Source organism: Schistocerca piceifrons, chromosome 3 (assembly GCF_021461385.2).
Source record: "Schistocerca piceifrons isolate TAMUIC-IGC-003096 chromosome 3, iqSchPice1.1, whole genome shotgun sequence".
Classification (NCBI taxonomy): Eukaryota; Metazoa; Arthropoda; class Insecta; order Orthoptera; family Acrididae; genus Schistocerca; species Schistocerca piceifrons.
In genome coordinates this window covers 894,019,982-894,037,653 of record NC_060140.1, presented here as the reverse complement: position 1 = coordinate 894,037,653, position 17,672 = coordinate 894,019,982, and the positions used below count along the sequence as shown (strand labels likewise).

At 44.0% G+C, this 17,672-nt stretch overlaps 1 protein-coding gene across 3 annotated transcripts in view; it reads left to right on the top strand.

The window, feature by feature from the left end:
- Positions 1-16,142, top strand: part of LOC124789626 (U6 snRNA phosphodiesterase 1) — a 51,532-nt gene extending 35,390 nt beyond the window's left edge. For all 3 annotated transcript variants that reach the window (XM_047257045.1, XM_047257047.1, XM_047257046.1), the window contains exon 5: positions 15,950-16,142. In XM_047257045.1, the coding sequence (XP_047113001.1) occupies positions 15,950-16,141 (192 nt within the window). In that variant the 3' untranslated portion in view covers position 16,142. The remainder of the gene's footprint in view (positions 1-15,949) is intronic.
- Positions 16,143-17,672: the final 1,530 nt, after the last annotated feature.

Genomic DNA, 17,672 nt, shown 5'->3' with positions numbered 1-17,672 from the left:
AAAAATATTCAGGGTTACTACCCTTCCCTCCCCACTCCTCCGCTTGACAATTTCATTCTTGACTCCCCTTTACGGTGCGCCAGGGTTGGCATCACTACTACAAGACCATTGTTTAGAACATAGGACCATTGTGTTCTCTGTTCTGCTGTGGGATTTGTTTACTCTGTAGTTGGCTGCATATCTTGGAGGTGTTGATTATTTTTCGTGCAGAATGCCGAAGACATACAATGCAGCATTATTACGCACTTGCAGTCGAATCCATTCACTGTTGCTACCGATGCTGAGAAGGGGACGGCATGTTTGCCTCTAACGTTGATGAAAATATTATTGACATATTTTATTCTTTGGAAAGGAGTGCAAAACGGAAAGAAAAATTTAGAAAGTTTCAAACTTTACATGACACAGAAACGAGGAAAATTCTGAAACATGTGCCTACACGATGGTTATTGTTGAAAAGATGTTTAGATAGGATTTTGGAGCAGTGGGACACTTTGGTTAGTTTGTTCAAGAGAGAAATTGTAAGTAAGGATTCTGAAGTGGAAACTTTTGAAGAATTATAAGATTCCAAAACACATTCAAAATGAAGATGTGTCTACTTCATATCACACGTCCAAGCACTGTGATAAGATTTCACCACACTCCTTACTTAAAAGAAAAACCCAATCATCAGTTTTACAGAAAAACATTGACGCTGTGGACCATGCTTTATCACATAAGGAACGACGACCGTTCATGTTTCTGTCATCAAATTTACATAAATCTTTATGCCTTTTCCTTTCAAGTTTTACGCCCATCTTTGAGAGCCCAAATGTGGTGCCCCACATATCCACTTATTGAGGTCAATTTTGGAGGAACTATTGAAGAATGTGATGGCAAGATTTGTGAGACGACTTATTATTAAAACCTCCAGCTCCCTTACTGATGTAGATTATCATACTCCAGCAAATCAAAACGATGATTGTGATCTGATGATAGGGAATTCTACATTTGCTTTGGTGATCACTTTGAAGCCTGAGGAAAAGTCTATATTCTTTAAGTCTGTAAGAAAATGTTTCTTATCATGTGATTACATGATACACAAATTTCCGTTTAAAGATGAAGTTTTAATGCATGCAGAAGTTGCAAATATTTCTACAATTGGCAAAGCATTCTCCAGCCTTAGATTTTTCATAAACAGGTTTCCTAATATTCTGACTAGCGAAAGTGAACACTTAGATACTGAAGTTGATATTCTCCATTCTCATTTCTGTAACTTTCAGCTGGAAGAAACCAACTTGGCAGCAGAGGGAATTGATTTTCAGTGGGCATTGGTAGGTCAGATGAAATCAGCTGATGGGGTTCAATATAATAAACTTGCAAAGGTGATGCTGGCTAGTTTGTCAATTCCACTTAGTAATGCGGAATGTGAGAGAATTTTTAGCACAGTTACAAAGACCAAAACCCAGTTCAGGTCGTCCATGCTTTCAGGAATGTCTTTGGAGAAATTTTTAATTTTAAAATCAGTTCAAAAAGGAAAGTGCTTTGAGCAGAAATTTGGCTCAGAGTTTTTGAAGAAGGCTAAGTCAGCTGTGGGTGTGCTGAATAAGTAACTACCGTAATCGGACAAATTCAGACTGATAAACTATTCAGATTATTTGCTAAGCCTAACATGTACATCCTGTATAAAATTGATTTAAATTTGGGAAACATGTCTTATGGATATAAGATGCCATGCAAATATGGGTTGCATTATGAAATGAAAATGTGTGATCACTTAACAGTGATTTATTCGTGCAAAAACTGTGCTAATGTCAAAACAGAAATCTAATAGACGTTAATTTGTTTCCTCGTATCGTAATTTTGAACTGTAGTTCTCTTGAGAGTGCTTCACTTGAATGTGTGTGAATCCAAAGGAACCTGCAGAGTTCATCATTCATGTTGTTCAGCATGTTGAATGATAAATTATACAGTCTGAAGCCTCAGGTATGTCCATTATTTAGTATTTACATGTAAATAATAAAGAAAATGTAATTGAGTTGTTACAGGTATTGAATTATTGCAACTTTAATCATCAGGGATGTGTTGTAGTTCACAATAGTACACCGCTAAATTCTCCTGATTTTTCACTTTTGAAAGTTGGCATGCATGCGTCGAGAACATTCAGCATCACTTGTGTCCATATGGTCACTCTGGAAATTTTGAAACCACTTATAAACTGTTATAATTGAAGGTGCAGTTTCACCAAAATGTTCATCAAACTTCTGTTTAGTCTCCTGAGGTGTTCTGCCTCTCATAAAGTAATGTTTAATCACCACATGAAATTCTTCTTCATCCATTTTTTGACAATCACTCGACTTCCTTGATTCACACGAATGCCATACACACAGAAATAGACCAATATGGCTGAAACTTGGTGTGTGTTCTTTCCAAAGATGCTGGAGGTGCCACCTCTGGGACTTTGCACAGACGTTTCAAACGCCCCTCATATCTGAAATTGATGGTCTTCTGCTCAGGTCACCATTGTAAATAGCCATGCGACCGGCAGTGAACTCCCTACACCATTTGCGGTTGTTTTGAACAGACACACACTTCCCTTAACAACTGGAGAACTGAGTGGATTTCACACTTGGTGGTAGCAGCAATTAGGCCATCCATTGCAGACAGCTGCTAGGTGAACATTGATTGTTGGAGAGGAGAAATAGTTGGGGTCAAGAGTGGGAAAGCTGCTGTGCATGCCACTGTTGCCACGTTTTGCCAAACACTTCCTTGTGGATTTACCACTTTAGGAACCCTACTTGTGAAACAACCATCTTATAAGTTTGAAAGTCAAGTGATGGACTCGTTGCAAGTGGGTTTTATGTGAAATTAAAGTTGATAAAGTGGTGAAATTAAAGTTGATAAAGTGGTACTCCTGTGTAACCAGGCAATGAAAATACTCATCTGACTACTGGACTCCACAAAGATCTGGGGTGTTCTATCTGCAGTTTGCTGCCTGGAATAAACTTATGAGCAAATTGGTATTCCAAATAATGTAGATGACACCAGGCTTACAGTTAACTTTTGACATTTATTACAAACATTTCTTTGCACAAAACGAAATGTAGCTCAACAAAACTTTGAAAAGACAAGGAACATAAAAGTTAGTCCCCTGCGGGTCCGGGGGCAAGAATAGGCCCGAGGTATTCCTGCCTGTCGTAAGAGGTGACTAAAAGGTGTTTCACAAGTTTCAGCCTTCATGTGATGGTCCCCAGTAGGATTTGACCTCCATTCTTCAAAATTTTCCAGAAGAGCAAAGGGCTCCTTACATGGTGCATTGTGTCCATCGTGCATTGAGATCTTTAGCCCCCTTTCTCATTGTCACATTTCAGTCCCACTCATTCTCCATCTCTCAGGCGAAGGACACCTTCCTGGGTGCGTTTTCCACAATGCACTATGCAGTGTCGATTTCTGTGTCGACAATGACCACGGACTTCTTTGCTCCTGATATCCAGCACGGTAGCCAGTCAGTTGTGGTGGAGCTGCCATATACCCTGTTGGTTGTAGCCCCCTGACCACACAGGGATCGCTCTGCTGATGCCTGTGCCATTAACTCCCCATGTATGCCAGGGGGTAGATGCCCATCCCCCTGGGGCATCGGGACTCCCGGCAATGGCCATCCTGCCAGGTGGCCTTTGCTGTGGATGGTTGGCGCCCGTGGGGAGGGCCTCTGGTTAGAGTGGGTGGCATCAGGGTGGATGACACGCGATGAAGTGTAGGCCATCTCTTGCTGGTGGTGAAACACCAGCAGTCTCTAAGTGATCACGAGCTCAATTCAAAGCACAGAAGTACGACCCCAAATCGTTCCCCTCCCTGGCCACACCATGGGAGGAACGTCAGGCTAAGGATGGCAGCGGAACTTATTCGCCCCGATAGCTTGAATGTTCGAGAGCTGATGGGGACTCTTTCACGACGATGAAGGATAAGTTTGGGGAGGTGGAGGTATTGTCAAAAATTAGATCTAGGTCAGTCTTGATCAAAACAGCATCCTCTGCCCAGTCACGGACGTTACTCACTTGTAACAAGCTAGGAGATATGTCTATAACCATCATGTCCCGTAACAGCTTAAATATGGTCCAGGGTATTATATTTCACAGAGACCTTCTTTTGCGATCTGATGATGAGCTGCGGGCCAATTTAGAGGGGCGAGGTGTACATTTTGTCTGGTGTGTCCACCAGGGTCCGAGGGGTAATCAGGTTGCCACTGGTGCCTTCATCTTGGCTTTCAAGGGTGATACATTGCCTGAGAAGGTCAAGGTGATTGGTCTACCGCTGTGATGTAAAGCCCTATATCCCTCCCTACATATACATTTATACTCCGCAAGCCACCCAACGGTGTGTGGCGGAGGGCACTTTACGTGCCACTGTCATTACCTCCCTTTCCTGTTCCAGTCGCATATGGTTCGCGGGAAGAACGACTGTCTGAAAGCCTCTGTGCGCGCTCTAATCTCTCTAATTTTACATTCGTGATCTCCTCGGGAGGTATAAGTAGGGGGAAACAATATATTCGATACCTCATCCAGAAACGCACCCTCTCGAAACCTGGCGAGCAATCTACACCGCGATGCAGAACGCCTCTCTTGCAGAGTCTGGCACTTGAGCTTATTAAACATCTCCGTAACGCTATCACGGTTACCAAATAACCCTGTGACGAAACGCGCCGCTCTTCTTTGGATCTTCTCTATCTCCTCCGTCAAACCGATCTGGTACGGATCCCACACTGATGAGCAATACTCAAGTATAGGTCGAACGAGTGTTTTGTAAGCCACCTCTTTTGTTGATGGACTACATTTTCTAAGCACTCTCCCAATGAATCTCAACCTGGTACCCGCCTTACCAACAATTAATTTTATATGATCATTCCACTTCAAATCGTTCCGCACGCATACTCCCAGATATTTTACGGAAGTAACTGCTACCACTGTTTATTCCGCTATCATATAATCATACAATAAAGGATCCTTCTTTCTATGTATTCGCAATACATTACATTTCTCTATGTTAAGGGACAGTTGCCACTCCCTGCACCAAGTGCCTATCCGCTGCAGATCTTCCTGCATTTCGCTACAATTTTCAAATGCTGCAACTTCTCTGTATACTACAGCATCATCCGCGAAAAGCCACATGGAACTTCCGACACTATCTACTAGGTCATTTATATATATTGTGAAAAGCAGTGGTCCCATAACACTCCCCTGTGGCACGCCAGAGGTTACTTTAACATCTGTAGACGTCTCTCCATTGATAACAACATGCTGTGTTCTGTTTGCTAAAAACTCTTCAATCCAGCCACACAGCTGATCTGATATTCCATAGGCTCTTACTTTTTTTATCAGGCGACAGTGCGGAACTGTATCGAACGCCTTCCAGAAGTCAAGAAAAATAGCATCTACCTGGGAGCCTGTATCTAATATTTTCTGGGTCTCATGAACAAATAAAGCGAGTTGGGTCTCATACGATCGCTGTTTCCGGAATCCATGTTGATTCCTACATAGTAGATTCTGGGTTTCCAAAAACGACATGATACTCGAGCAAAAAACATGTTCTAAAATTCCACAACAGATCGACGTCAGAGATATAGGTCTATAGTTTTGCGCATCTGCTCGACGACCCTTCTTGAAGACTGGGACTACCTGTGCTCTTTTCCAATCATTTGGAACCCTCCGTTCCTCTAGAGACTTGCGGTACACAGCTGTTAGAAGGGGGGCAAGTTCTTTCGCGTACTCTGTGTAGAATCGAATTGGTATCCCGTCAGGTCCAGTGGACTTTCCTCTGTTGAGTGATTCCAGTTGCTTTTCTATTCCTTGGACACTTATTTCGATGTCAGCCATTTTTTCGTTTGTGCGAGGATTTAGAGAAGGAACTGCAGTGGGGTCTTCCTCTGTGAAACAGCTTTGGAAAAAGGTGTTTAGTATTTCAGCTTTACGCGTGTCATCCTCTGTTTCAATGCCATCTTCATCCCGGAGTGTCTGGATATGCTGTTTCGAGCCACTTACTGATTTAACGTAAGACCAGAACTTCCTAGGGTTTTCTGTCAAGTCGGTACATAGAATTTTACTTTCGAATTCACTGAACGCTTCACGCATAGCCCTCCTTACGCTAACTTTGACATCGTTTAGCTTCTGTTTGTCTGAGAGGTTTTGGCTGCGTTTAAACTTCGCATTTTACGATTGCCTTGAACTTTTTCCATAAACACTCAACATTGTCAGTGTCGGAACAGAAATTTTCGTTTTGATCTGTTAGGTAGTCTGAAATCTGCCTTCTATTACTCTTGCTAAACAGATAAACCTTCCTCCCTTTTTTTATATTCCTATTAACTTCCATATTCAGGATGCTGCAACGGCCTTATGATTACTGGTTCCCTTTTCTGCGCTCACAGAGTCGAAAAGTTCGGGTCTGTTTGTTATCAGTAGGTCCAAGATGTTATCTCCACGAGTCGGTTCTCTGTTTAATTGCTCGAGGTAATTTTCGAATAGTGCACTCAGTATAATGTCACTCGATGCTCTGTCCCTACCACCCGTCCTAAACATCTGAGCGTCCCAGTCTATATCTGGTAAATTGAAATCTCCACCTAAGACTATAATATCCTGAGAAAATTTATGTGAAATGTATTCCAAATTTTCTCTCAGTTGTTCTGCCACTAACGCTGCTGAGTCGGGAGGTCGGTAAAAGGAGCCAATTATTAACCTAGTTCGGTTGTTGAGTGTAACCTCCACCCATAATAATTCACAGAACTATCCATCTCTACTTCACTACAGGATAAACTACTACTAACAGCGACGAACACTCCACCACCGGTTGCATGCAATCTATCCTTTCTAAACACCGTCTGTACCTTTGTAAAAATTTCGGCAGAATTTATCTCTGGGTTAAGCCAGCTTTCTGTACCTATAACGATTTGAGCTTCGGTGCTTTCTATCAGCGCTTGAAGTTCTGGTACTTTACCAACGCAGCTTCGACAGTTGACAATTACAATACCGATTGCTGCTTGGTCCCCGCATGTCCTGACTTTGCCCCGCACCCGTTGAGGCTGTTGCCCTTTCTGTACTTGCCCAAGGCCATCTAACCTAAAAAACCGCCCAGCCCATGCCACACAACCCCTGCTACCCGTGTAGCCGCTTGTTGCGTGTAGTGGACTCCTGACCTATCCAGCGGAACCCAAAACCCCACCACCCTATGGCGCAAGTCGAGGAATCTGCAGCCCACACGGTCGCAGAACCGCCTCAGCCTCTAATTCAGACCCTCCAGTCGGCTCTGTACCAAAGGTCCGCAGTCAGTCCTGTCGACGATGCTGCAGATGGTGAGCTCTGCTTTTATCCCGCTAGCGAGACTGGCAGTCTTCACCAAATCAGATAGCTGCTGGAAGCCAGAGAGGATTTCCTCGGATCCATAGCGACACACATCATTGGTACCGCAATGAGCGACCACCTGCAGATGGGTGCACCCTGTACCCTTCATGGCATCCGGAAGGACCCTTTCCACATCTGGAATGACTCCCCCCGGTATGCACACGGAGTGCACATTGGTTTTCTTCCCCTCTCTTGCTGCCATATCCCTAAGGGGCCCCATTACGCGCCTGACGTTGGAGCTCCCAACTACCAGTAAGCCCACCCTCTGCGACCGCCCGGATCTTGCAGACTGAGGGGCAACCTCTGGAACAGGACAAGCAGCCATGTCAGGCCGAAGATCAGTATCAGCCTGAGACAGAGCCTGAAACCGGTTCGTCAGACAAACTGGAGAGGCCTTCCGTTCAGCCCTCCGGAATGTCTTTCGCCCTCTGCCACACCTTGAGACGACCTCCCACTCTACCACAGGTGAGGGATCAGCCTCAATGCGGGCAGTATCCCGGGCAACCACAGTCGTAGTCCGATCGGGGGATGCGTGGGACGAGCTGGCCGTCCCTGACAAACCCCCATCCGGACCCCCACAGTGGTGCCCATTGGCAACAGTCTCAAGCTGCATCCGAACACAGCAGTTGCAGTCCCTATCCATGCTAAAAACTGTTTTGCAAAGAGCGTCTGAACTAATCTACAGAGAGCGCAAACAAATCGACAAAATTTAAATGGTTATTAAAATACAAGATTGCCTAGTAAATGCAGTAATGCTGCTACTTGCGCACTGCTGACACTGCTCGGCGGCGGAAGGAGACTACGCGAATTTACACTATTCAGGTACTAAAACGCGATGCTACAACTCTCAAATACTATAATACGCCCGAAATTTATGAATTAAACAATGCAAGTACCAAAAACACGCAAAGAAATTAAGAATTAAACTATGTAACAAATGAGTGAGCTAGGAGTATACGACTTGCTGCTGCAGCTGCTTATCCAACGGCGGCAGGGAGCACACTAACTGTGACCAACCGACACTGGCCGTTCAAAACAAAAACAGAAGACAAACGACTACGCGAATTTACACTATTCAGGTACTAAAACGCAATGCTACAGCTCTCAAATACTATAATACGTCCTAAATTTATGAATTAAACAATGCAAGTACCAAAAACACACAAAGAAATTAAGAATTAAACTATGTAACAAATGAGTGAGCTAGGAGTATACGACTCGCTGCTGCAGCTACTTATCCAACGGCGGCAGGGAGCACACCCCCGATGTGGTGCTGTACTTCCAGCTTCACATGACAAGATTGCGGATGCTCATCACATCCCAATACTCCAAGTGCCCAGCCTCCCATCTGTGGCAACTGCGGAGAGCACCATTTGCCTTTCTCACCTGACTACAGGATTCTCCAGAGAGAAAGGAAAACTGTGGAGTAAAAGACCCTGGACTGACTGACCTACACTGAGGATAAGATAAAATTTGAATGCCTGCATCCAGTCAGTATGACATGGTCTTACACCGCCGATACAACTGTTCTGGCACCATCAGCTCCGTCAACCCCAGTCACCTCTCGGAGTCGGAAGAGTACACCGGCCCCCTTCTTAGTGGGGGTCATTTTCGTCTCTATTCCTCAGGAGCAACCCCCTCCCAACCACCAGGGACATCTGTCCCCACTTCTAAGCTGGAGAAGCATATGTCTTCTGTGGCTTCTCTCGCTAGGTAGGGGTCCTCTGCATCACTCCCTTCCCAGGTTTCTGCTAGTGGGAAAGATGACACCCGCCAGTGGCTGAAGAGCTCAAAAGCAGCTGGTCGTAGGGCTTCATTCTTATCTTCATCCTCAGTCCCGAAGACTGAGCCAGTGAAGTCCTCCCAGCCAGGGAAACCCAAGGAGTAGTGAAAGAAATCCAAAAAGAAGACCCCTAAGACCATGGAAATTGTGGTGGCACCCACACCACTGCTACCTAGAAGCTCTACATCTGAGGATGGGGTGGACATTCAGGTATCTGCTGAGGACTAGTTCTCGCCAGACCCTCAGACACAATGAATATAGATTGCGCAGGCAATAAATCGGTGGCAACAGGTGACCCTGAGGTGTAAAGTGCCTCATTGAATCAGAAATGTCGAAACTTTACTGTCTCAGTTCGACCTCTGCCTGTTAAATTTTGGGGCCACCACACATTTCAGTGTGGCTCATGGTAGTTACTCGGCCATCGATTTATGAATTTGCAGCCCAGAATTTCTCCCATCTATCCACTGGAGAGTGCATGATGACCTGTGTGGTAGTGACCACTTGCCCATCTTCCTTTCACTGCCCCCGACGTCAGGCCCACGGACACCTGCCCAGATGGGCTTTGAACAAGGCGGGCTGGAAAACTTTGGCCTCCGCTGTCACCGTTGAATCTCCCCCACATGGTAACATCGATGTGATGATTGAGCAGGTGACTACAACAATTGTTTCTGCGGCAGAAAATGCGATCCCTCACTCTTTAGGGTGCTCCCGGCATAAGGCAGTCCCTTGGTGGCTGCTGGAAGTCACTGAAGCAATTAAGGAGCGTCGGAAACCTCTACAGCGGCATAAGCAGCACCCTTCCCTGGAGCACCTCATGGCCTTTAAATGGCTACATGCCTATGTCCGTCAACTTATCAGTCGATGGAAGCAGGAGTGTTGGGAGAGATACGTCTCGACCACTGGGTGCCCTACATCACCTTCCCAAGTCTGGGAAAAGATCAAGCGTCTTTCCGGGTACCAGACCCCAACAGATGTTGGCAGTGTTACCATAAATGGCGTGTTATCTACGCAATTGCCGAGCACTTTGCTTGAGCCTCTGTGTCGGATTATTATCCACCCCCCCCCCCCCCCCCCCCCAGCCTTTCGCACTCTCAAATGGCGGCTGTAAGGGAAAGGCCTCTCTTTCACTACACGCCACAGTGAATCCTATAATGCCCCATATACAGAGTGGGAGCTCCTCAGTGCCCTTGCACATTGCCACAGCACAGCTCATGGGCCTGATTGGCTCCACAGTCAGATGATTAAACATCTCTCATATGACTACAAGCAACATATCCTCGTCATCTTCAACCGGATCTGGTGCAGTGGCATCCTTCCATCGCAATGGTGGGAGAGCACCATCATTCTGGTGCTCAAACCTGGTAAAAACCTGCTTGATGTGGATAGCTATCAGCCCATCAGCCTCACCAACGTTCTTTGTAAGTTGCTGGAACATATGGTGTGTTGGCGGTTGGGTTGGGTCCTGTAGTCACATGGCCTACTGGCTCCATGTCAGGGCAGCTTCCACCAGGGTTGCTCTACCACTGATAATCTTATGTCCCTCGAGTCTGCCATCCAAACAGCCTTTTCCAGACGCCAACACCTGGTTGCTGTCTTTTTTTACTTACGTAAAGCATATGACACGACCTGGCGACATTATATCCTTGCCACATTGTATGAGTGGGGTCTCTGGGTCCCACTCCCGATTTGTATCCAAAACTTCCTGTCGCTCCGTACTTTCTGTGTCCAAGTTGGTGCCTCCCATAGTTCCATCCATATCCAGGAGAATAGAGTCCCGCATGGCTCTGTATTGTGTGTCTCTCTATTTTTAATGACTGTTAACGGTCTAGCAGCAGTTGTTGGGCCCTCCATCTCACCTTCTGTGTATGCAGATGACTTCTGCATTTCGTACTGCTGCTCCAGTACTGGTGTTTCTGAGCGTCGCCTACAGGAAGCCATCCACAAGATGCAGTCATGGGCTCTAGCCCATGGCTTCTAGTTTTCCACCATGAAGATGTGTCTCATGCTTTTCTGTCGGAACCAGCACTTTACCTTAATGACAATCCCCTCATTGCAGTGGAGACATATCGATTCTTAGGTCTGGTTTTCGATGCTCGTTTGACTTGACTTCCTCATCTTCTGTTGGCAGCACTTGGTTTGGCTGCACCCTCAGCATTGCGTTTGCTCAACCCATTGCACCATTGCGGAGTTAGACTAGTGACAGGAGCTTTCAGGACGAGTCAGGTGACAAGCGTATTGGTGGAGGCTGGAGTCCCTTCATTGAAGATCAGTTATGTTGCACACATTCATAGCTCTCCTGAACATACTAATTACCATCTTCTTTTCCCAACCACAGTGGTTCACCTCCCGCATAGGTGGCCCAGGTCAGGGCTAATGATTGCGGTTTGCGTGCGATCGCTTCTGTCTGAACTGGAGTCCTTACCTTCACCACCTCTCCTCGAGGTCCGTTCTCGTACACCTCCATGGTGCACACCTAGGCCGCAGCTTCGCCTGGACCTTCCACATAGCCCTAAGGACTCCGTTAACCCTGTGGCTCTCCGCTGTTAGTGCCTCTCGATTCTTTAAGTCTTCCGGGGCTCTTAAGTGGTTTACACCGATGGCTGATGGTAATATTGGCTTTGCCTTTGTCCACAGAGGCCGTATTGAACAGCATTCCTTGCCCGATGGCTGCAGTGTATTCACTGCAGAGCTGGTGGCCATATCTCATGCACTTTCGACCAGTGCTACCTTTGGTGGCGTCCATCCAGGAGTCCATCTATGCCCTGGACCAGTCCTGTTGTTCAGTTTTTTTGTGGACTCCAGCACATGTCGACATCCCAGGCAACTAACTTGCCAACAGGCTACGCAGAAACCATTTGTGGTGATGGGCATCTCTGAGCGTGACCTGCATTCTGACTTGTGCCGCAGGGTTTTTCGGCTTTGGGAGACGGAATAGCATTACAGTATGCACAACAAACTGCGTGTCATTAAGGAGACTACGAATGTGTGGAAGTCTTCCATGCAGGCCTCTCGCAGGGAATCAGTTGTCCTCTGCTGGCTCCTCGTTGGTCACACTTGTGTGACCCATGGTTACCTCTTGCGCTGTGAAGACCCGTCTGTGTCGGTGCGGCACCCGGTTGACAGTGGCCCATATTCTGGTCCACTGTCCCACTTTTAATGCCCAGCAACGAAATCTTGGGCTACTGGACTCGTTGCCACTCATTTTATCTGACAACGCCTCGTTGGCTGATTTAGTTTTACATTTTATTTATGAGGGTGGGTTTTATCGTTTGATCTAAGTTTTAGCTCATGTCCTTTGTCCCTCTGTGTCCTCCACCCTCGTTCTTCTAGGGTGGAGGTTTTAATGTGTTGCGGAGTGGCTGGCTTTTCATTTTTATTCTCGTGGTCGGCCAGCCACTGAAATCTGCTTTCTTTTTTTACTCTGTTCCATTTTTGGTGTCTCTGTTTCTTGTTTTCTTGTCCTCTTTTGTTCCTTTTAGTGTTCGTTGCTTTTATTTCATTCTTGTGGTTTTCCCTTGCTTTCCGTTTTGTGTTATATATCTCTTCTGGTTTATTCTTACACTTGTGGCATTGTTTTATTAGGAACAAGGGACCAATGACCTCGTAGTTTGGTCCCTTCCCCCCTCTTTTAAACCAACGAGCCAGCCATAGAAGTTATAATGAAACAATGGAAATCATAGGATAAAATAACAATAATATTTTGAAAAGAATAGAGTGCTGCTCACTGTACAGAGGAGACGTAGATTCACAGAGAGATACAGTGAAAAGACTGCCATATATTTAAGCTTTCAGCCAGGTCTTTTTCTGAAATAAAAAACATGCACACATTCAGACAAGCACAGCTCACACACATGAACACAATAGCTGGAGATAGATGGGGACAGGGGGTGGGGGGAGGGTCTTTTCAGTGAGCCTGCCTGCAACTCAACTAATCATAATAAAAGTTCTAATGAAATGATACGGTTTTTACCTATTTTACCACCAGAAGTAGTACTTTGGCTGCCTTTGAAGCCCCGACTTTCATAGTCTAAAACAGCTGGTGAAATAGATATATTGTTGTATTTGATACGTAAGTTAATTTTCAGTCTTAACTCTTATGTTTTCATTATTTTGTGCATATCATTTAATTACAGAGACAGTTACAAATTAGTACGTTGTTTTCTTTATCGTGGATGCAAGTTTTTCACATCCATAATTGAAAAAGCTGTTTAACAGCATAAGAAATAAAAAAAAATTATTAATTTTTTATTTACAGTATAGCGTTTGTTTCTAACATTTGCACAACTTACTGTTATAGTGTATAATGATATGCTAGTTAGCTTTTAATAGCATCATACAAAATCAAGGAAACTGCGAATACAGGTGTTTTCATTCAACATGATTTTTTATTAACTTTGCTGTGTCAGCTAAACATACTACTGAGTTTTCGAATTATTGATGATTTTATACTGCACAATTTAGTTTAGAGAAAGATATCATGTCAGTTCGTAAAAGCTGTTATTACACACTTCATAGTTTCCAACCTTGTCTCCATATTATAGCAATTATGCAGGTGTGTGTGTGTGTGTGTGTGTGTGTGTGTGTGTGTGTGTGTGTGTTTGCATTTTCTGCTAAGTCAGAAGAAGGATTTGCCCAAAATCTCAACAATGTTTTGGCTTGTTGATGTGCTGTAAGTGTTCCCTTATTAACAGAATTGAAAATTTCATTTCATTGCAAAGCAGTGGTGCTGGGCTTGGTCTCTCTTTTTTTATGCCCTGTTTTCTGGTCTGAGGGGATAAAGGAAGCTGTACTTGATCGCAAGCTACACTGATGGCTGAAGACCTTAGTAAGAAAGAATTCAAATTATTTGTCAGCTGAATGCCACAAGCAATAGGAATAATTAAAACAGAACATTATTTTTAAACAATTGACACAAACAGACCAAAAAAAAGGGGAGTGATCCGCAGACAGTGCTCCAAGGATCGACCTGAGAAAAGTCATTACAGTTGCGTAAGCGGTGAGACAGGCAGCCAAGAGTTATGCTCACTTAACAGGATGGCAACTCAAACTAGAGGCAGCTTAAACACCAGCCAGCACACTCGTAAAATCCACCTAAGATGTGGTAACCAATATCACAATAGAATAACAGTTATCATCAAATGACAAGCATTTAATTACACAAGTTGGTTCTACCAAATCCTAGTAGGCAGACAGGGTTAAGACCAAACCGCCTATTCAAGATGCACGGGGAACCACATAAGACAATTCCAAAAACGGACTCAAACATTGCTAAAACAGTCACTATACAGCAACAAGACTAATTGCACATACACATGAACGTTACGAAGACAGAAACGGTCAAAATACACATTGTCCACTGAGACGACTGACCGAACGACCAACCAATGGTCGTTGCCAATCAAGTCAGGCAAGGGAAATGTCGGAGTATAAACTGCCAACTGACAGCTTGATGGCATGAGGTCACTTTTACGGACGGACACACACACACACACACACACACACACACACACACACACACACACACACAAAAGTGAAAGTTGCACTACTCGAATATAACAATCCATTCAACTTAAACTTGCTGAATCCGGACCATCGACGTGATCATGCACTCTTGCGACCACATCCTTCAGTTGGGCAGTGCATATATCGCCAGCTCGCTTAGCGAGTACTGACGCTGTCAGACCTCACTGCTGCTCCGTCCCAACTGACTGAACTCCGACACATGATGACCCGGAAATACTAGAGGTCGCTCCAAAGATAGTACCACAATACTCGCTAAATGCCACTGCTGCCACTCACAGACAGACAAAGTGAGCAAACGTAGTGGCGCCAGTGAACGCACTAAGGAAACGAGAGATGACAGTCCGAATACACGACGCCAACCTGTCAACGGCACAAACGCAAGCCGGAGCACGGCTCAGTACTATTACTCAGTTCACTGCTCACTTGCCACAGTAGCACTTGAATTCCAAGGTGGTCTCTCTCTCTCTCTCTCTCTCTCTGTAATAACCTTGGTTTGAATGGATTTCGTTACTTCCTGTTTGTCCAGTTTTTTTTTTTTTTTTTTTTTTTTTTTTTTTTTTTTTTTTTTTTTTACAGCCAGTCTTTCAACTATGCTGACCTTGCTCTTCACAGAATAGTAAAAAAAAAATTGCCTTCATTGTTATGTTTTTGCCTCTTTGTTCCCGTATAACTGTATTGTTAATTGTATCTAAAAACACAGATGATGTGACTTACCGAACGAAAGTGCTGGCAGGTCGATAGACACACAAACATACACACGAAATTCAAGCTTTTGCAACAAACTGTTGCCTCATCAGGAAAGAGAGAAGGAGAGGGAAAGACGAAAGGATGTGGGTTTTAAAGGAGAGGGTAAGAAGTCATTCCAATCCCGGGAGCGGAAAGACTTACCTTAGGGGGGAAAAAAGGACAGGTATACACTCGCGCGCCTTCGCGCGCGCGCGCGCGCGCACACACACACACACACACACACACACACACACACCCACACACACACGCACACACGCACACACGCACACACGGACACAAGCAGTCATTGTTAATTGTATATGTTTATGTAAACATACAAAAATTAAATACTGTTTTTAATTTTTCTGAGGTTGAAGTTTGATTTAAAATATCCATTGTATTAATTGGGACAGTATTATCTTATGTACAAGGTGCTAGTGCTTACTTGCTTTAAATCTTCCATAGTTTACATTAGAAAATAAGATTTTCTGGCAAGAAATACTTTACAAAAGTAAATTATCAATAATATTTTGGTAAAACTTTTCTTCTCCAGGATCCGTCATTTCACTTGAGCATTGGATGGTGTCTTGGAGACCTTACAGAACCGATTTCTACTCTCGTACCACAGCTTGACGTAGTGTTTCAACAGTTTCGTCAAGCACAGCCAGATAAATGGCACATAGACGTAGAGAAAATCATGTGCAAAACTGGAAATAAATATTTTACATTTCAGCTACAATCATAAATTTACTTTTTGTTTCTTATATTGTGTATTTTCAGAGACATAATGTGTGAAAACTTCTAAAACAGTTAAGATTTAATTTTGTAAGTAATATGTAGTAGTTTGTTCTGTGAGCAATCACCACAATTGTTACAAAGAAGAAAAAATTTTATACTCAGTCTGGTACCACAGCAAATTATATTTCCTAAATTACTTTCTGCTTCTTCTTCTTCTTCTTCTTCTTCTGTGTAGCATCTTCTGTTATGTTTTGCAAGGGCAGGGGTGGAGGGCTGATTTTTCACTAACAAAGTTCATTTACACAGCAGCAACAAAAACAACAAAATCTCAAAATCTACATAGCAAAATATGGGCATTAAATTCAGCTTTGTACAGGGAAAAACCTATCTCTAACTAGCTCTTTCTGAAATTGCGCATCTTCATTACCGCTCTATGTGGAAACAGATACTTACAAGGGAACCTCCCCATCGCACCCCCCTCAGATTTAGTTATAAGTTGGCACAGTGGATAGGCCTTGAAAAACTGAACACAGATCAATCGAGAAAACAGGAAAAAGTTGTGTGGAACTATGAAAAAAAAAAAGCAAAATATACAAACGAAGTAGTCCATGTGAAGATAGGCAACATCAAGGACAATGAGAGTTAAGGAGCGCCGAGGTCCCGTGGTTAGCGAGAGCAGCTACGGAACGAGAGGTCCTAGGTTCAAGTCTTCCCTTGAGTGAAAAGTTTAATTTTTTTATTTTCAGTTTATGTGACAAACTCTTGTTTTCATCACTTTTTTGGGAGTGATTATCACATCCATAAGAAAACCTAAATTGGGCAAGGTAGAAGAATCTTTTTACCCATTCGCTAAGTGTACAAGTTAGGTGGGTCGATAACATATTCCTGTCATGTGACGCACAAGCCGTCACCAGTGTCGTATAGAATATATCAGACGTGTTTTCCTGCGGAGGAATCGGTTGACCTATGACCTTGCGATCAAATGTTTTCGGTTCCTATTGGAGAGCCACGTCCTTTCGTCTATTAATCGCACGGTTTTGCAGTGCGGTCGCAAAACAGACACTAAACTTACTACAGTGAACAGAGATGTCAATGAACGAATGGACAGATCATAACTTTGCGAAAATAAAGTAAGTAAAATTTTCTGTCGAGGGAAGACTTGAACCAAGGACCTCTCGTTTCGCAGCTACTCATGCTAACCACGGCACTCCAGAGCTCACATTCTCCTCGATGTTGCCTATCTTGCGCATGGACTACTCAGTTTGTATATTTTGCTTATTTTTTTCATAGTTCCACACAACTTCTTCCTGTTTTCTCGATTGATCTGTGTTCGGTTTTTCATGGCCTATCCACTGTGCCAACTTATAACTAAATCTGAGGGGGGTGCGATGGGGAGGTTCCCTTGTTAGTGTTGTTAAAAAGAAACCCAGACTGAATTGAAGCAAAATCAAAGAATTTTTGGAAAGACTATTGAGTAATAGTTATACAGAATTTGGAACACACAAAGAAAAACACTCGTTAAAATGAACTGCAGATAA